The sequence below is a fragment of the Cottoperca gobio genome, unplaced genomic scaffold (genome assembly GCF_900634415.1).
Source record: "Cottoperca gobio unplaced genomic scaffold, fCotGob3.1 fCotGob3_245arrow_ctg1, whole genome shotgun sequence".
NCBI lineage: Eukaryota > Metazoa > Chordata > Actinopteri > Perciformes > Bovichtidae > Cottoperca > Cottoperca gobio.
In genome coordinates, this window is record NW_021166869.1 from 489163 (window position 1) to 507500 (window position 18338).

General features: G+C 47.8%; 2 protein-coding genes across 4 annotated transcripts in view; one reads left to right on the forward strand and one right to left on the reverse strand.

Annotated features, from left to right (window-relative positions):
* Window positions 1-14905, forward strand: part of syne2b (spectrin repeat containing, nuclear envelope 2b) — a 109176-nt gene extending 94271 nt beyond the window's left edge. The window contains 17 exon segments of the mRNA XM_029426837.1: window positions 4939-5101; window positions 6906-7093; window positions 7185-7335; window positions 7862-8044; window positions 8698-8835; window positions 8929-9123; window positions 9348-9654; window positions 10674-10789; window positions 10901-10999; window positions 11674-11697; window positions 11757-11990; window positions 12066-12266; window positions 12349-12477; window positions 12858-13067; window positions 13146-13169; window positions 13454-13506; window positions 13661-14905. Of these exon segments, the coding sequence (XP_029282697.1) occupies window positions 4939-5101; window positions 6906-7093; window positions 7185-7335; window positions 7862-8044; window positions 8698-8835; window positions 8929-9123; window positions 9348-9654; window positions 10674-10789; window positions 10901-10999; window positions 11674-11697; window positions 11757-11990; window positions 12066-12266; window positions 12349-12477; window positions 12858-13067; window positions 13146-13169; window positions 13454-13506; window positions 13661-13871 (2626 nt within the window). The 3' untranslated portion in view covers window positions 13872-14905.
* A 1806-nt stretch (window positions 14906-16711) lies between these two features.
* Window positions 16712-18338, reverse strand: part of esr2b (estrogen receptor 2b) — an 85875-nt gene continuing 84248 nt past the window's right edge. For all 3 annotated transcript variants that reach the window (XM_029426841.1, XM_029426840.1, XM_029426842.1), the window contains 3 exons: window positions 18151-18334; window positions 17455-17745; window positions 16712-16961 (listed from right to left, as the gene is read on the reverse strand). In XM_029426841.1, the coding sequence (XP_029282701.1) occupies window positions 16847-16961; window positions 17455-17745; window positions 18151-18334 (590 nt within the window). In that variant the 3' untranslated portion in view covers window positions 16712-16846. The remainder of the gene's footprint in view (window positions 16962-17454; window positions 17746-18150; window positions 18335-18338) is intronic.

Here is an 18338-nt window from a genome sequence, read left to right on the forward strand (position 1 = left end):
GCGAGGACACACCCCGACTCTCTGAGCTTATGAAATACGCAAGAAGCTGGTTCCAATGAAGGCGCTGAGTCCACCTGCACTTTGTTTTCACGGGCTCGGATTCAAGCTTTGCACCACCAAACCACTACTGTTGGCTAAACCAGACAGCCTGAGTGTGCAGCACCACTAATGACCACTAGGGGCATAAAAAGGCTGTTTTTAAGTCGATGTATAGCCTCAAACGAGCCCTCCCTCAACATTTCACTACGTTAAAGGAACACTTCACCCACTAAAGATCCACTTTGACTTCTCAACTGTTTTTCTTGAACGAAGATGAGTTGAAGTACATGTGGGGCCAGAACATCTGTCTCACACAACTCCTGTAGTGTAATCCAGGCGTTACCGTAGTTCCCTCCCCAGACATGAGTCAGTGTTTTCATGGATGAGCTGATTCAGAGTCCGTGTGACGACTGTCTCTCGGCCCTTTGTCTGCGTCTCGCCTCGATAAGTAACGGCAGATGACCGCTGAAGTTTGACTTGCAGTGGGATTAGATGCGTTGACACTGGCCCGCTGCTCGCCTTTGTCCCCCAAAACAAACCGGGTGCTCCGTCACCCGGACCGGCAGCTGCTCTGCTGACACCAGCCTTTGTGCGGACGGGCCCTCGGCCTCGGGGGGGGGGCCGCCATGCACTCTCCTCATTGTCTAAATAAGACGCACGCGAGGCAGATGTTTGTCTCCGAGCGCTCTCGTCTCTTTCTCCATCTCCTCACAGCTTCTTCATCGTCACACACACGGGGGGGGGGGGGGGGTCGTAAATTGCACGTGGAGCTTTTTTACATGTGATGTTGTTTGGCAGTTTAATGCTACACACACACACACACACACACACACACACACACACACACACACACTTTGCACTCGGCTCTCCTCTTTCAAGTGTTTGTAGATCTGGTCGTCATGGTGATGGTGGCGCACTTCTCGTGTTGCTGGCTTGGCTCGGTGAACACAGCGATTTGTTGAGTTTGAACAAGGGATGAGACGAGGTGTGTGTGTGTGTGTGTGTGTGTGTGTGTGTGTGTGTGTGTGTGTGTGTTGAGGATATTTACTTTTGAATTTAATTCTGGCAGATTAATATAAAAAGGTTAAATGCATAAAGATAAATGTTATTAAGTGTAAAACTCACTTTTTAATATTTTTTATGGCACAAAAAAAACACATTAAGAGTAAAATTGTAATTTCCATCCAGACCAGCGACAGTTTCACACAAAGCTCAACGTCTCTTCAACCTGTTTTGACATCATGACTTTCTCTAATGAATAAAGGAACTGAAGTTATCGGGGGAGCCCCTGTGAGAAGCCGTGTCCCCCCCCCATGGTCATTCATTAAAGATTCAATGGGAGAGTGTGTTTTTAAAATGTGTTATTTCTGTAGAGAAGACTCTCCTCTTCGATGTCATTATTACATCTGAACCGCTCCGTCTCGCCCCCCAGGTGCCAGATATCACGTGGTCATTGTCTGAAGCCATTACTGTAACGGACAGATGAAGCCGTCTGTGTTACGTGTTCCAAGTCTGAAAAGAGCTTCAGATTTACGTTTTCTTTCTGTGTATCTGTGCGTTGATTCTTCCTCATTCTCCTCCACCTGTTGCCGCTGTAATCATTCAGTCCTGTAATATATTACTTGCTCGGATTAATTGCTCTTGATTGCGCTGAACCCCAGGCGGGGTTATTTGAAATGGAAGAAGGTGGCAGATGGAGGTTTTCTCCACACTGAGGCTTCCCGCTGAGCCGGCCCGCTGGCTGTACTGTCTGAGCTGCACCTGTAATCTGCTCCAGACCTGGACTAACTTCAGCGCTGCACCTGTAATCTGCTCCAGACCTGGACTAACTTCAGCGCTGCACCTGTAATCTGCTCCAGACCTGGACTAACTTCAGCGCTGCACCTGTAATCTGCTCCAGACCTGGACTAACTTCAGCGCTGCACCTGTAATCTGCTCCAGACCTGGACTAACTTCAGCGCTGCACCTGTAATCTGCTCCAGACCTGGACTAACTTCAGCGCTGCACCTGTAATCTGCTCCAGACCTGGACTAACTTCAGCGCTGCACCTGTAATCTGCTCCAGACCTGGACTAACTTCAGCGCTGCACCTGTAATCTGCTCCAGACTTGGACTAACTTCAGCGCTGCACCTGTAATCTGCTCCAGACCTGGACTAACTTCAGCGCTGCACCTGTAATCTGCTCCAGACCTGGACTAACTTCAGCGCTGCTTTTATTGTTTAAAGGGATTTTTCAGCTTCTTAAATGTTTGTTTTTCTTTTTGTTATAAGATTATAAATTTCCCATTTTTGGGCCTTTTGAATACATCTCCTCGGTCTCTGGGAACCTCTGATTTATTTAAATTGTTTTCATATTCGACTAAATAATTAATATACTAAACATAAAAACAATCAACACATAGTTGTTAGTTGTCGCCGGTTACACGTTTCCAAAGGGGCTCCTGATGCTGCGTGTCCTTGAGCGAACCTGTGTCTGCATCCAGAAGTGAGGAGAGGAGGAGGAGGAGACAAGCAGACTGCAGAGGAAGGAGGGGAGGGATGGAGTTGGGGGGGGGGGGGGGGGGGTGGTTAGTTAGTGCTAGCTAGCGGATGAGCCATCGCCATGGAGTAGCCTCCTCACCAGCTCGTAAGTACCTTTCGCCCTCATAACGCCCCGACGCAAACAGCCAGCATGAGGCTGAGGATGAAAGGGGAGCAGATCGGGTGTTTTGTTGTGATAAAGAGGAGGAGGAGGAAGAGGAGGAGGAGGGGGAGGTGGAGGAGACACGGAGAACAGGAGCGAAGGGGGATGGGCCAGGCTTTGTCGGTGCAGGCATGCAGAGTCATTCAGGGCAAATTGAATTGAGACCGCCAGCTCGAGTCCTCTTGTGTGTGTGTGTGTGTGTCGGTATTTAGGTGGCAGCTTGGTGTGTGGCAGCAGGCGTGAGTGTGTGTGTGTGTGTGTGTGTGTGTGTGTGTGTGTGTGTGTAATGAGCCTCTATGATCGGTGCATGTTTTTATGTCACTGACGTTGCGCTCCGCCCCTCGATCTCCTGCTACGTCCTCACGTCCTGTCAGACATGCAACCGTGAGCTCACTCCTGCATGCAAACACAAACACGTGCACGCAGAAGCTTCAGGAGCCAGAAATAGGTCAAGAACATCCACCGTCTGTTATTGCATCATCAGCATCTCAGGTTGTTTATATGTGCGTCTCGTTATCGAAAACACAAAACAGTTTCCAGTGTGTGAGAGCAGAGACTAACGGCTGCATGTCGCTGCATGTCGCTGCATGTCCCTGCATGTCGCTGCAATGTCGCTGCATGTTGTTGCATGTCGCTGCAATGGCGCTGCATGTTGTTGCATGTTGCTGTATGTTGCTGCATGTTGCATGTCGCTGCAATGTTGCTGCATGTCGCTGCAATGTCGCTGCATGTTGTTGCATGTCGCTGCAATGGCGCTGCATGTTGTTGCATGTTGCTGTATGTTGCTGCATGTCCCTGCATGTCGCTGCAATGTTGCTGCATGTCGCTGCATGTCGCTGCATGTTGCATGTCGCTGCATGTCGTTGCATGTCGCTGCATGTCCCTGCATGTCGCTGCATGTTGTTGCATGTTGCTGCATGTTGCTGCATGCAGCTGCATGTTGCTGCATGCAGCTGCATGTTGCTGCATGCAGCTGCATGTCGCTGCATGCAGCTGCATGTCGCGGCATGTCACTGCATGTCGCTGCAATGTTGCTGCATGTCGCTGCAATGTTGCTGCATGTCGCTGCAATGTTGCTGCATGTCGCTGCATGTTGTTGCATGTCCCTGCATGTCGCTGCAATGTCGCTGCATGTTGTTGCATGTCGCTGCATGTCGCTACATGTTGCATGCCGCATTACTCTGTGCTGGCTGATATGCACACTGCACACCTTGGATAATATGTGAAACGTGCACACACGTAGTTATTAACAGTGATGTCGACATTGAGATGTGTTGTTAACCTGCTTCCCTTGTGCACTGACCTTAATATGTTTGATGATTTTCAGATGAACTAAAGGAAGACATGCGACTTAATGAGGCTCAGAAACATGTTCTCTTATTTCACCGAGATGAACTGAAATGTACCGTTTTCACTGCAGCGAAGTAGAAAAGTTGAATTCCCCTTTAGCTTTGAGAAAGCTCTCTGATGAAAGCACCACAGAGTTTGTTTCTGAGAGCTGTGACTCCTCCACAGTGTGCTTTCACTTTCTGAGAGGTGATGCTGACACTTTGGTCGTCGGGTTGTACTTCGCTCCACCTTCTTTTGTTACTTCCGCTTCCAAAAAAAGATTGGTGATGTCCGCTTCTCAAATACACACATCTTCACACACACAGTGATACTTAGAGGTTTTGGTGGAGTGCTCTCACTGGCTGACGGTGTCGTGTCACCCTCTCTGCATTGTGTTGGTTTGTGAACTAATGTAGGTCACTGACCTGAGAGCTGAACTGGAATGCAGCTTCTCTACAGACAGCTCCCAGCTCTCAGTCCGATGTAGGTCACCGTGCAGCGCCGCTATAACGGCTCCTGCTGTGTCATACGTGAGAATGATGGCAGCACTTCCCAGTGTAGAGCGCAGTGCTAACAGTGGCACAGAGGGATGAGGTACATCAGGCTCTCTGGTATACTTGCTCGTAGATGCGTGAGAGTCCCCTGTCGATGTAAGTGACTGTGCGGTAAACAAAAGAGGCTTCATCTCCACAACATTAAAGAACCAAAGCACAACTTGCCCTCAGCTGCAGGAAAGATGAAAAGTGTAGAAAGGTATAATTTGGTAACAGAGTCGTGGTATGATAATGTTGCGTAGGCTTGTCTTCAAACTAGTTATGTAGAAGAGAAGATCGTGATCTTTGACCAGCGACACCTTCTGTAACGTGATATCTTTTCTCCTCCCCGCAGGGTGAGAAAGCTGAAGGAGACGCTGGTGACGGTGCAGCAGCTCGATAAGAACATGAGCAACCTGCGGACTTGGCTGTCTCGCATCGAGACGGAGCTGGCCAAGCCGGTGGTCTACGACGTCTGCCACAGCGAAGAGATTCAGAGGAAGCTGGCTGAGCAGCAGGTGGGCCGGATGATTCTTGCTGTAATGAGCTGCACATCACTCAATCGTGGAAGTGTTTTAATCCGTTCACATGTGTAGTAAATGAAAAAGTGGAGCTAGAAGATAAGATAATTAAATCATGCCAGGAGACGCCCACGTTCCTGTGTGGAGGAACCACCAGAGATATCAGTCAAAGAAAACTTCCAAACCGTATTTCAAAGTGGTAAAAAACTAATCTGAAAGTTGATTTTGAGGGCAGACATCTCATGGCACTTTAAGGCAGGAAGTACCTCACTCACTCACGGTGACGCACGCCTGCTTTTAAAGCCTTAATGTCACAGCCACCCTGTAGCGGTCCGCAGCGTAATAACAGAAGAGTAGTAAAGGTGTGCCGCGAAGTAAAACCTCAGCAAGCTGCGGGAGGAGGGATATTTGTGAAGGATGGAGCTGTCACACTGCGCTGAGAGATGGTAAATGCACTGAGAGCCTCACTAGGCGGCCAGGAGAAAGAAAATGGACTTGAGCCTGTTAGTCCTTCTGCAGCCTGCCACACCGCTGCGTTACCGAGAGGAGGGAAGGCTTCTGGTGTGAGAGGAGGTAGAGAGATGGGACATAAGATCGTTTAGGTGCAGTAGGCTCTCTACTTCCCTCATCAGACGAGTGTGTTCCAAAAATCGCTGGTGAAATCATTGCATCAAAGATGATTGAAGACAGTTCCACCCTGTTATGTAAATAACATTGCCTGCCACGTGTGCATCTCTGTGCACCGTCCACATGTGTGGACATGATAGAGCAGGATTTGTGGAAGAAAACAGGAAAGATTGCAGCATTTCAACCCAAAGAAGAATGTGAATTAAATCCCATAACAACTGGGCGCCACACAGGAAAAGCACTTTGTTCCCTGGACAACAACTCCTCTTGTATCACCTGTTGCTTCTATTATATCTGATCCCCCCCCCTCACTGCGCTACACACAGTGTTTTATTTTAAGAATGTAACTGTCAAAGCAGCAGCAACCATGAAACAGTTTCTAAACTTTGAAAGTGCTCTGCTCTGTTAGAAACATGTCGGCAGAGTGATTCATGCTACCGACGTTTTATTTTTTTAAATGGCCAATTATGTCCAGAAGCTGTTGGTGCTGACAACACCTGCAGAGTTTGGATGTTTCTTGTTCTAGTTCGATGATGGAGTTTGTGGTCGCAGCGTAGATATTCTGGGCGAGGGGCGCGACGGAAGAAAAATGAAATCTTGAGCAACCTTTCTGAAGTTGGACAGGGGCATATATCTGAGCAGAGGAAAGCTTCACGAGACGTGTGACAGACAGGCGGCAACGAGGGGAAAGAAAACATAAGTGGAATTTGTAAAAGTGAAGAAGAAATGCAGCGCAGAGCCAGGCCGGCTGAAAGAGACGTTTCCTCAGAAGAAGGCTGCAGCTCGCTCCATTAGTGGATGACGGACAGCTGAAATGACTCCTGTGTGGATTGGCTCTTCAAGCTTTCATCTGTCACCATGGAAACCCAGATAGTCGTAACTTTGGACAAACAAGAGCCGACAAAAGTGCTGTCAAGCTTCAGAGGGAGCTGCGCAGCCAACATCACAATCTGTTGTTGAAGGGCTGTAATAATCCCTCTGGAGGGGGGGAACCATCAAGACAGTCAAAGTTAGTGTGTGTGTGTGTGTGTGTGTGTGTGTGTGTGTGTGTGTGTGTGTGTGTGTGTGTGTGTGTGTGTGTGTGTGTGTGTGTGTGAGAAACTTTACATTGTGAGCCTGAATCTCCATCTAACGTTCTGTTTAGTTTACACACTGCTCTGTGTTTGACCTGCAGGACCTGCAGCGGGACATCGAGCAGCACACGGAGAGCGTGGCGTCGGTGCTGACGCTTTGTGACGTCCTGCTGCACGACGCCGACGCCTGCGGCAGCGACTCGGAAAACGACTCGATCCAGCAGACGACGCGCAGCCTGGACCGCCGCTGGAGAAACATCTGCGCCATGTCCATGGAGAGGAGGATGAGGTGAGCGCTCAGACACCACGTTAGCTTAATATACAACGTGGACTTTCCTCGTCACACTCCTAAAAGAAAAGATCCCTGCTGCTGTTTTCAGGATCGAGGAGACGTGGCGTCTCTGGTGTAAGTTCCTGGACGACTTCTGTCGCTTTGAAGACTGGCTGAAGACGGCGGAGCTCACTGCAGCGACCCCGGACTCTGCAAACGTCCTCTACACCAGCGCCAAGGAGGAGCTCAAGAAGTTTGAGGTCAAATCTCTTTAGTTCTTTAACAATCTGTCACTTTGGCAGAATACCAGAAAGGGAGGTCACGTGTCCCGTCGCTCTGTTTCAGGCGGACGTTAAAAAGAGAGTTGATGCTTGTCCTGATGGAAGTTCTCCTCAGTCGTCCTCTGAGGAGCATTTAGATGTTCTTGTGCACATGATGATATTCTGACACGAGGGGAAAGGTTCAGGGAATTACCAAAGAGATGTGTGTTCTACTTTATTATTATTATTATTATTATTATTATACACACTCTGTGCACAGTGTGAGTGCAGCTTCAGGTATCCTGCTGCTATGAAACACAGAGGTATCCTGTAATGTCTGGATTAGAAACACAGATTAGTGTCGGGTAATCTGGACTCAAAGTTCCCTCAGCTCCACAGCGGCAGGGATCCAGTGGAGATGGTAACTAACTAAACACTCAGCAGTAGGATGTAGGTTCCTGCACGTGCACGTGACTTCCTGAACACAGGACTTTCATACTCCCATTTCTTTCCGTTCTCCCGTCAGGCGTTCCAGCGGCAGGTTCATGAGCGTCTCACTCAGCTGGAGCTGGTCAACAAACAGTATCGCCGTCTGGCCCGGGAGAACCGAACCGACGCCGCCTGCAAGCTGAAACTGTTGGTACACGAGGGGAACCAGAGGTGGGACAGCCTGCAGAAGAGGGTGTCTTCTGTGCTCCGCAGACTCAAGGTGAGACGCTGATTTAACACCACGGTGAAGTCCTTACATCTCACTCGTGCGTGAAGATGTTCAGAGCAGGAAACGTCCTCAACCAGCAGCAACAGATTTGATGAATTTGAACTTCATTACCCAGAAACACCCGAGAGCAGACATCAGAACGTATGGGAACTTCCCAGCTGATGCGAGCGGTATCTCCCTGCGCTCAGCTCTAAGCCGTCAGGATTTAGGTCACGCATCAGACGGTGACGAGGCGTCACGTTGCCAGGAAGACTGATGCATCGCGGCATGTGGCGCCGAGCAGATGGAGGATATTTATTTTGCTTTATAAAGGTTGAATGTAATCAAAGAACTCTCCAGGAGCTGGTTGACCTCTGCAGGCTCTGCCCCTCTAAGCCACTATACACACACACACACACACACACACACACACACACACACACACACACACACACACACACACACACACACACACACACACACACACACACAATATTACTATACTACTATAACACATCCTCTAACCTCAGCCCGACTTGCTCCCTTGATGTTTCTCCTCCTCAGGAACACGAGGGATAATAAAGCTACATAAACAACATGTTGTACTCTGAACTAATCTTAACAGCATGTGAGTAATGCTCTCCGTCCTCTCTGTGCTCCGGCAGCACTTCACCTCTCAGAGAGAAGACTTCGAGGGAACTCGTGAGGGGATCCTGGTCTGGCTGACAGAGATGGACCTGCAGCTCACCAACGTGGAGCACTTCTCCGAGAGCGACATCGAAGACAAGATGAGGCAGCTGAACGTGAGTCCGCTGCTCCTGACGCTTACGCTGCTAGTGATGTAAGTTAACAAGTGAAGCTCACGTGTCTGGTGCTCCTCATGTCGCCCTCTGCAGGGCTTCCAGCAGGAGATCACTCTGAACACAAACAAGATCGACGCCCTAATCGTGTTCGGGGAGAACCTGATCCAGAAGAGCGCTCCGCTGGACGCTGTGCTGATCGAGGACGAGCTGGAGGAGCTGCACTCGTACTGCCAGGAGGTGTTCGGCAGAGTGGCCCGCTTCCACCACCGCCTCGTCAACAGACGCCCGGTCAGTGCTGCCCACAGGGAGACTTTCTGTTATATCATATATATATATTTATATATATATATATCTATATATATATTTATAGATATATATATATTATAGATATATATATATATAGTCGACGGTCCCTGGAACACGGAGGACGGTCCAGTTGATACATCCGTCAGTAAAGAGTCTCTTTACCTGCGAGAACACTTGTGAGTTTCTAAATCTAAGTGTTTGTGAAGGTTCTGGAGGAGGAGAGGGAACTGTCAGACCTGGACGACTCTCCGGATCTGACCAACGGGACTTCCTGGGGGGAGTCGAGGAAGAAGGACGAGGAAGAGGAGGAGGAGGAGGTTCGAGCAGTTTGTGGAGTCTCAGCTGGACGGCAGGTCATGTGCCAACTCCTCGCACCTCCTCTGGAGCGGTCGGGAAGAGAGACGCCCGTCAGCGTGGACTCCATCCCGCTGGAGTGGGACCACACGGTGGACGTGGGGGGGTCGTCGTCACACGAGGACGACGAGGACGCCACTTACTTCAGCGCCCTGTCAGGTAATAACTCCTGCGTGTGTGTTCTAAGTACAAATATAGTATAAATTGACAGTTTTCTTTTAGATTTATTTCCTTTGGCATGTGAAGCTGACTTTGGCTGAGAAGATATTCCAGCTTTCTCCTCTCAGACGTTCTGTTGAGAGAGAGAGAGAGAGAGAGAGCCTGTTATAGGAAACTCTCCTCGCTAGTGGCGTCCAGGACGCGCCGCTGTCCAAGAACTGACAGGTTTATGGGAGAGTTTCTTTTGAGAAAAGCCAAGACTTGGAAGAAATAGTGACGTGAATTCAAACCTCAGAGCATCCTTGAACGCTGCAACACACAGAGTTGAAAACAGTTCCTGCTTCCAGCAACAGACGTATGAAGTGTTTCCTGTGACCGACATGTCCAAGTTCCAGCTCCTTGCAACATTTCAAGACCGCAGTGAAATGAAAGAGACCAAGGAGCGGCTCCAAAGTAGAAAAGCTGTCACGTAGGGCTAAAACGTAGAAAAGCTAAATTACTAATAGATAAATGAAGTATATGTTTAAGATGCACGTCTTCAGTAGGAGTCCGTGGGCTCGGGTGCTGAGAGCCACACACTAACACTTTGCTGGTTTGGCTCTTTTCGTGGGATTTGTTGACTATAATGAAAATATAAAATATCAGGAGACTTTTGTTCTCGAGTGTTCCTGAAGAGGCTTCAGCGCTGCACTCTTCCAGACCCCGTTGACCTCCACTCTCTTCCTCCAGATGTGAAGGTCACAGAGAGCTCAGAGTCCTTTTATTGAAGCTGCCTCGGGGAGCACTCTGCCTCCCGCATGCGACTCACTGTCTGCTTATGGACCGGCATCCCGAAACCCGTATAGCTGTACCCCACATCCCCCCCCCCGTCCCTCATCTCATCCACAGATGCCTTTTGTACCTCGAGCTCACGATGTTGCTGAGCCCCACTACTACTAACAAATGTTGTTTACCACGATCAAATCTTTGTAAATGAAACTCGCATGATGACTCTACTTCTTCCTTCTCTCTCTGCTCAGTGAAGTCAGTGACCGACCCGCCCAGCTGGCACCAGCCCGTCTCCCCGGAGCGGAAACGAGTACCGAGCTCGTCTCCCACACACACCACCAGTACTCCCTTCCACCAGCAGGGCTACGTAAGGACACGCATATGAAGATCTTGGCAGTTTAAGCTTGCTTTGATCAGTGCTTTAGGTTAAAGTTGTGTGTGTGTGGGTGTGTGTGTGTGTGTGTGTGTGTGTGTTCAGGCTAAGCTGATGTCGGAGTGCAGCGGCAGCATCAACAACGTGAAGAGAGTCAAGCTGATCCTGAACGACGAGGAGGAGCTGGAGGATCCGGGTCTGACCGTCAGCACGGCCGACAAACAGACCAGCACAGGTACAGAGATGAACTTCAGGGTGAGAGGTGTCACTCTGCTGCTGCACGTTCTGCTGCCGCACGTTCTGCTGCCGCACGTTCTGCTGCCGCACGCTCTGCTGCCGCACGTTCTGCTGCCGCACGTTCTGCTGCCGCACGTTCTTCTGCCGCACGTTCTGCTGCCGCACGCTCTGCTGCCGCACGTTCTGCTGCCGCACGTTCTGCTGCCGCACGTTCTTCTGCCGCACGTTCTTCTGCCGCACGTTCTGCTGTAGCTCTTCTGCCGCTGCACGTTCTGCCGCCGCACGTTCTGCCGCCGCACGCTCTGCCGCCGCACGTTCTGCCGCCGCACGTTCTGCCGCCGCACGCTCTGCCGCCGCACGCTCTGCCGCCGCACGCTCTGCGCACGTTCTGCCGCCGCACGTTCTGCGCACGTTCTGCCGCCGCACGTTCTGCGCACGTTCTGCCGCCACACGTTCTGCTGCTGCACGTTCAGCTGCTGCACGTTCAGCTGCTGCACGTTCAGCTGCTGCACGCATGTATTTCCTTTTTAAATGCTGTAACACAGAGAAAAGCAGCAAATCTTGCTTGATTATTATATTTTATTCAAATTAAATCATGTCGAGGCTGACGGTCTTGTTTCCTTCAGTATTCACCTCACAAGTTGTATTTAGCCTCTAATAACACAGTTACATTCTCGGGTGTCGTCCTGCTAACTTGTTTTCATGAGAAGCATATTTACAGCAGCGTTACTCTTGTGTCTCTGCAGGTGTGATCGAGCGCTGGGAGCTGCTACAAGTACAGAAGTTCAACAACACCACGGACATCAAGCAGGACCTGGAGCAGTGGCAGAAGCTGAACTCTGACCTCTGTGACGTCACTTCCTGGTTGGGCAGAGTGCTGCCCGAGCTAGAGAGGCTACAGCGGATCGCACCGTCCACGAGCGTCCGAGATATGGAAGTCAACATCAGGAAACTGAAGGTAAAACACAGACAACTGCGTCTCATCATCACATCACAACTGAACCGTCGGGTAACTCTGACCTCTTTTGTCTAGGAGATGCAAAAGACCTTCAACAGCTACAAGTGTCTGATGATCTCCGCCAACCTGAGCAGTCGCCACTTCCTGCGTGGCGACAGCGCTGAGCTGCGGGAGCTGCAGGATGCTCTCAGCGCAGCCAATTGCAGCTGGACGCAGGCCTGCAGCGGCCTGGAGAGCTGGGAGACGACGCTGCACTCTGCACTCATGCAGTGTCAGGTCAGACGTGGAGACACTCGCACGTGCATCTCAGAATAAAGAGCGGCCTCCTGCATCCTTTGACCTCTGTGTTCTTCTTCAGGAGTTTCACGAGACGCTGCACTCCCTGCTGTTGTGGCTCGCTCAGGCTGAGAACAAACTCAGCGTTGTGAATGTCAGCGACCGGTCGACGCCGCGCTCCGCCCTGCTGGAGCACCGAGACACGCTGACGGTGAGCAGATGATCGATGGTGTCTTCATCCCTGCCAGGAGACTTTAGTACAGCTCAAGAACATCTCCCAGTGTGTTTGAGTTCAGGGGAAATGTTCTTTATTTTGGCACCAACATTATTTTAGTTAAACTCTTAAAAGTCTCATCTTTTTTAAACATACACGTCACTATTTATTTTACAACGAGGGAATAGAGTAAATGGTCTCCTGCACAGATTCTCGTCTCACTTTCTATTTCACCGTCTGCCTGCTCCAGCTGTAAAACCTCCTTTTGATGATGACGGAGAGGCTGAGCATGCCGGGATGTTATACTGCCATGAGCTCTGTGTGTGTGTCAAACACTGTTCAGTCAGCTGTACTGACTGCTGTGATCTCTGCTACAGGCTCTGCAGGAGGAGCTGTGCGGCTGCCAGCAGCAGGTGTCGTCGCTGCAGGAGATCTCCTCCCAGCTCCTCCTGGAGGCCACCAGAGAAGACAGCGTGGAGGCCAAAGAAAAGGTCCATGTCATCGGCAACAAACTGCATCTCCTGCTGCGACAGGTGGATGCTGACCTGCACACGCTGCAGGGAAGACTGGTGGGTCCTTTTTACCCAGTCTGTGTATTAGAGAGTCAGCTAATTGTAAAGTTCTGAGACAAACTTGTGATTATTGGTTATATAAATAAAGCTCAGCGGACTAGTAGCGTGACTCGTCGTGTTAAAGGTAACTTCCCCGTGTCTCATCTGACGTCTGTTTACTGTCTGTGTCTCAGGAAACCTGCTCAACCTGCTCAACCAGCTCAGACATGAACGGTCTTGGTGTGGGAACACTCGCCGCTCCTCTGCAGAAGGTGCATCTGAATATTGTATCTTCTGTTAGACACCTTGGTGCTTCTAAAAGTCATATTGTAGTCTGTGATGCTGCAGGTTGTTCCTTTAGACACACTGACTGATGTTGAAGGTAGATTGAAGAGATTAAAAAGTTTGATTTGCTGCTTTAGGACGAGGCTTCAGGTCTACAGGCAGCTCCGGTCGGACAGCCAGCTACTAAAAGGTAACTTTTACAATCTGGAAATGTTCTTTTGTGTGTTGTGTGTATTTTATGAGCACCATGGGGGATCTCAAACTGCACACAATAAAACATCATGACTTGCACCAGTGGAAGAAGCTAGTCATCGGGCTAATCTTCCCCTCTTGTCCACATCCAGGGAGGAGCGGAGGGATTCTTCCCCGCAGCGTCCCTTCTTCTACCGCGTCCTCCGAGCGGCCTTCCCCCTCCACCTGCTCTTCATCATGCTGCTGGTTGTGGCCTGCCTGGTGCCCGTGTCTGAAGAGAACTACAGCTGCACACTGTCCAACAACTTCGCCCGCTCCTTCTATCCCATGCTACGCTACACCAACGGCCCTCCGCCCACATGATGAGGGGGGGGACTGGATCATACGTGAGGATGGAGCCCCCCGCCCTTCATGTCATTTGCTGTATTTAAAAAATCTATATTTATTGTTTGTGGAGTCCCACAGTTATACAAAAAGAAGCCATATCACCGGTTCGTTTTAAAGTCCTTTTTATATCTGTAGATTTGCCATCTGACACCCCAAGATTTATTTTAATAACTACGGTATATTTTCATCTTTTTGTACTTTCACTCTCGTCTGTGGGATCTTAATCGAAGGATTAAGGACAGTAATTACCAAAGCATCCAGAAAGCGAGCGTACACTAGCCATTTTCTACCACTGCAGCTATTTTTACTGTTTTTCACAGAGGGCAGACACTTGTTGAAAGTATATTTTGTACAGAACAGTTCGATCAAGAGATATTTATGACGGCACCGAGCCAACAGAACGACCATGACGTTATCAGATGTACTTTTAATGGTGTTACTGATAGTTTTTGTATATAAAGGGCAAAACTACGAAAGAAATGGCTAAATTATTGTTTGAGTTTGAGTGTGTTATTGAAATCTATCAATCATTTGGCACGGGGCACTAGTGTGATGACTTTGATTGTGTTTTGGAATATTTTAGTAGATCACTGAAGCTAAATGTCACACAAACATCACACGGCTCCAGCATCTCATGTTAAAATATCTAAACTATCATTCTGTGTTGTTCAGAACTTACCCAACACTCTCCTTGTTGGCCCCGTGGAGTAAAGTCCTGCAGGTGTCAAACATCCGACAGGTTAAAACAAACATTCATTTTTAAAAGCAGCTTGTGTTTATATTGTAATGTACATGAATGATTTACCTGAACGATGCTTTCAAAGTCATCTAAAGAGCCGGACTCGGCGTGGAATGCAGCCGTGTACGTGCACAATCAAAGATCATTAAATGTACGTCGTTTGTAGATAATCTCACTCGACAGAAACAAACAACAAAAAGTGTGTAAAGTTGATTTATTTATGCGATGTATAGATTGTCCTTTTTGGTTGACAATAAACTGTGTTTGCCATGATCTGCAGGTTTACTGAACGGCTGGTGTAGAGAGAGACTCATGCTAAGAGCTAACAGGCTAACACTTACACAAGATCTCAGATGGTGCACAAACAGAAAGACTTTCAGCATCAGATTTGTGTTGTGTGTGTGCGTGTGTGCATGCATGCATGTACAAGCCACAGACATCAGGAAAGAAAGGATAGTAAACATGTATCTGTCTATTAGCAGCGGTAGGATAATCTGGCACTAAGGCTGAATTTACATTGGCAGAAAAGTGGAGCAGTTTTTTATTGGATGTCCAAAAATAAATGATGCGTTTTGGGGCATAAATCCAATATTTGTGAAGGATTAGTTTTTGCAGTTTGTCTGGCCAGTTTTAAACATTAGGCTATAAAGAAGACAAATAGTCTAAAGACTTAAAGCCAACAGTTTTCTCATGTCTGCGAAGCCAAGAGCAACTAAACAAACCACTTCTGGCCTGATGCTCATTTTCAGATCTTTCTTCATGCGTAAATTAGAGCTAATGATTTCATCATGTTCAGCTGCTAGCTTAAATAACGCTGCATGTACACAATGATTGACCTTTGTTACAATGAACAACAGTTAGAGCAGCAGAAGAACTTTCTTTAATTAGTTAAACAGTGGAGCACAGTAGTGGGAATGTTTTGTAAAAGGTAATTTTCCATCATTGATGACATTTTATGGATATTTCATATTATATTCAATGCATACTAATAACAGTACAGAACAGATATACTGTTACAAAGCTAGTGTAAGTATGTTAGCATGCATATAATAAGCATTTTAACATAGTAGTGTAATGTTTAGCATGTTAGTATCTTAAAGTGCATTCAGTTAGCATGGTAATATGCTAATATTTGGTATGTTAGCTTTAGTTTTGGCAAAAATAACTTCATTCCTAAGTTAAAAATGAACTTCCATGCTTAAATGTATACATAGGGAATTCATAAATGCGATTAACTTGACTGTTTTGATGGTCATTTAATTCAGAAATACAGGTTAGCTTTGTTACAACCTGGAAGTTGTGACGCTTAGCATGATAATGTGGTAGCATTAGCATGTTACCAAAGTACAGCTGAGGCTTTAAGTGTACAGGAAATAAACATTAGTTTAAATGTGACAGTCCTTTTCTGTTTTGCTGGTGTCCAGTAATTGAATTCTTTAAAAACACGTTAACATTTAATATGTAATGTTTGGCACGTTAGCTTGTTAACATATGGCTTACATAGAGAAGTTAGCATACAGTTAGCATGTTCATATATTTACACAACTTTTAGGAGCTCATGCTGTCATCAACTAAGGTGTATTGAGTTAAATTGGACTTGTGCCACATGTCGTGTTGTAAATCCAGCCTTAGATAAAAAGGAGAAACGTTAACAGTCGTTTTGTTAAAAGGCCACAAACTGCTGTTCATCTGAAACTTGTAGTTTGTACAAAGAGAGTAGAAAACAGGCACCGATTAAAACACCAAAGTACAGTAGTAGTAGTAGTGAAGGAGAAAGACACTGCCATTTTTTTTTCTTGAAGCTATATGACCATCAACCCTTATGGAAACGTGTGTGAAGTGTGTCGACCACATGCACTTTGTTCTGGATGAAACACCGAAGGTGAAAAAAGAGATACAAATACTGTATATCAAAAAAGAGCTCAAACTGACTGGCCGAGGTCCAGCGATGTTCTCATGAACACCTTTACTGTTAGTGCACATTCACGAGAAATATTTACGCACACAAAATATACATTCGATCAAAAACGTTTGTGTTTTTTTTTTCCCAAGACAAATAACATCTCAACAGGAGAAAAAAAACTTTACCTCACAACAGCACTTTGTTTTTAATCCTTTTTTTTTGTTTTGTTTCCTTTTTCTCGATCTTTGGGGGGGGGGTTGGAAAGCCGTTAAAAAAGGTTCAGTCTCAGTTAAGTCTCTTTCAGTCCCGTCACCCCTGTAAGGCACTTTCCATGACAACTCGATCGGCGATGATGAAGTCCGTTGCTTCGGCTGATGGACCTGCGTCTCCCGTTTCCAGCGACCACTGCTCCGGGTTGATGTAACTGTGAGGAAAGTTGTTCCAGTTATTTACCAGAGGTGACGGAAAGAGTACAAGTAGCACCAGTTTGACATACTGAGAGTATTTCTACTTTAAGCTCAAATAAAGCTTACTTTTTACTTTGACTTATGTCCTCCTTTGTCATTTCTTTCCTTCTTTCTGCTGCCTTTCCTTTATTGCCTTGTGTCCCCTGCCTTACAACTGTCCGTATTTAAAGATATAAAGTCCATATTTAGTCTAATACCTTTTACATTTGAACCGAGTAAAGTTCTGATTGCAGCAGCTTCACTGGTATTAACATTTCCCTGGTGGCATTACTGCAACTTACAGTTTAATATGATATAAAACAGGAAATAAAAGCGTGAATTCTCCATTTTGAAGAGGATGAAAACTGAATTTTTGTCCAATTATCCAAATAGTTGCTGATAATTTTCAAGTTTTCAACAATTAACAAGTTGTTGCAGCTCTAGACTAAAGCATGCACCGCTGTAACTTACTCGTTGCTGTCCATGTGACTCTGAAAGGGAGGGGAGGACCGAAGCGGCAGAGCCTGCAGGTGTCTGTCCAGGGTCGGGGGCTCAGCAGAGTAGTCGGCGTCCGGCTCCGGCTGCAGGTGGGACAGAGGCTGGGGGTACTGGTGCTGTTCGGAGTACGTGTCGGAGCTCGGCGAGGACGACGGCTGACTGCCGCTGCTGGACGTGCTGGCGTCCAGCATCTCCAGCAGCAGGTCGTACACCAGCACCACGTTCTTCCTCTTCATGCTGGAGAGATGGTCCATGCCTTTGTTACTGCAGAGGAGAGAAGACCACCATGAAGCCGAGAGCAGAGACAGCGTTCAGGTTGTTATTTTAGGCTTTACAGCAGCAGCAGCAGGAGGGTGGAGGTGTCATGAAGCTGACATCAGATCATTATTAATTGTATTGTAACTCCTCTTTTCCTCTGAACATCTGCATGCATGTGTTGTTTGTGTCAGTATTACTTAAGTGTCAACTTTCTCAAAGTAAAGCGTCAAACATCTGGACTTCAACGATCCTTGAAGTTGTTATTTTTAAGAGTCTGTATGTGTTTCCTCCCCGCTGAGCGTTAATCTATGAAAGCGTCTGCGAGTGAAATGAAGACAGAAGATAGAGGTCGATGTATAAAAGTCGATTCTCCCTTGTGCTCTGTGAGTCACCGCTTCCTGCCGTCTCTACCTGACGTGGCGGATGTGAGAGAGCAGCATGGTGAGGTGTCCGAGCCGCAGAGTCTGCTGCTGGGTCGACAGGCCCAGTTTGGAGATGGCCCAGACCAGAGCATCGATCACAGAGTCCAGCAGACGCAGCAGCTTGTTCCTGCTCTCCAGCTCCTCGGCCGTCTGCGGGGAGCTGGTGCACAGATCTGA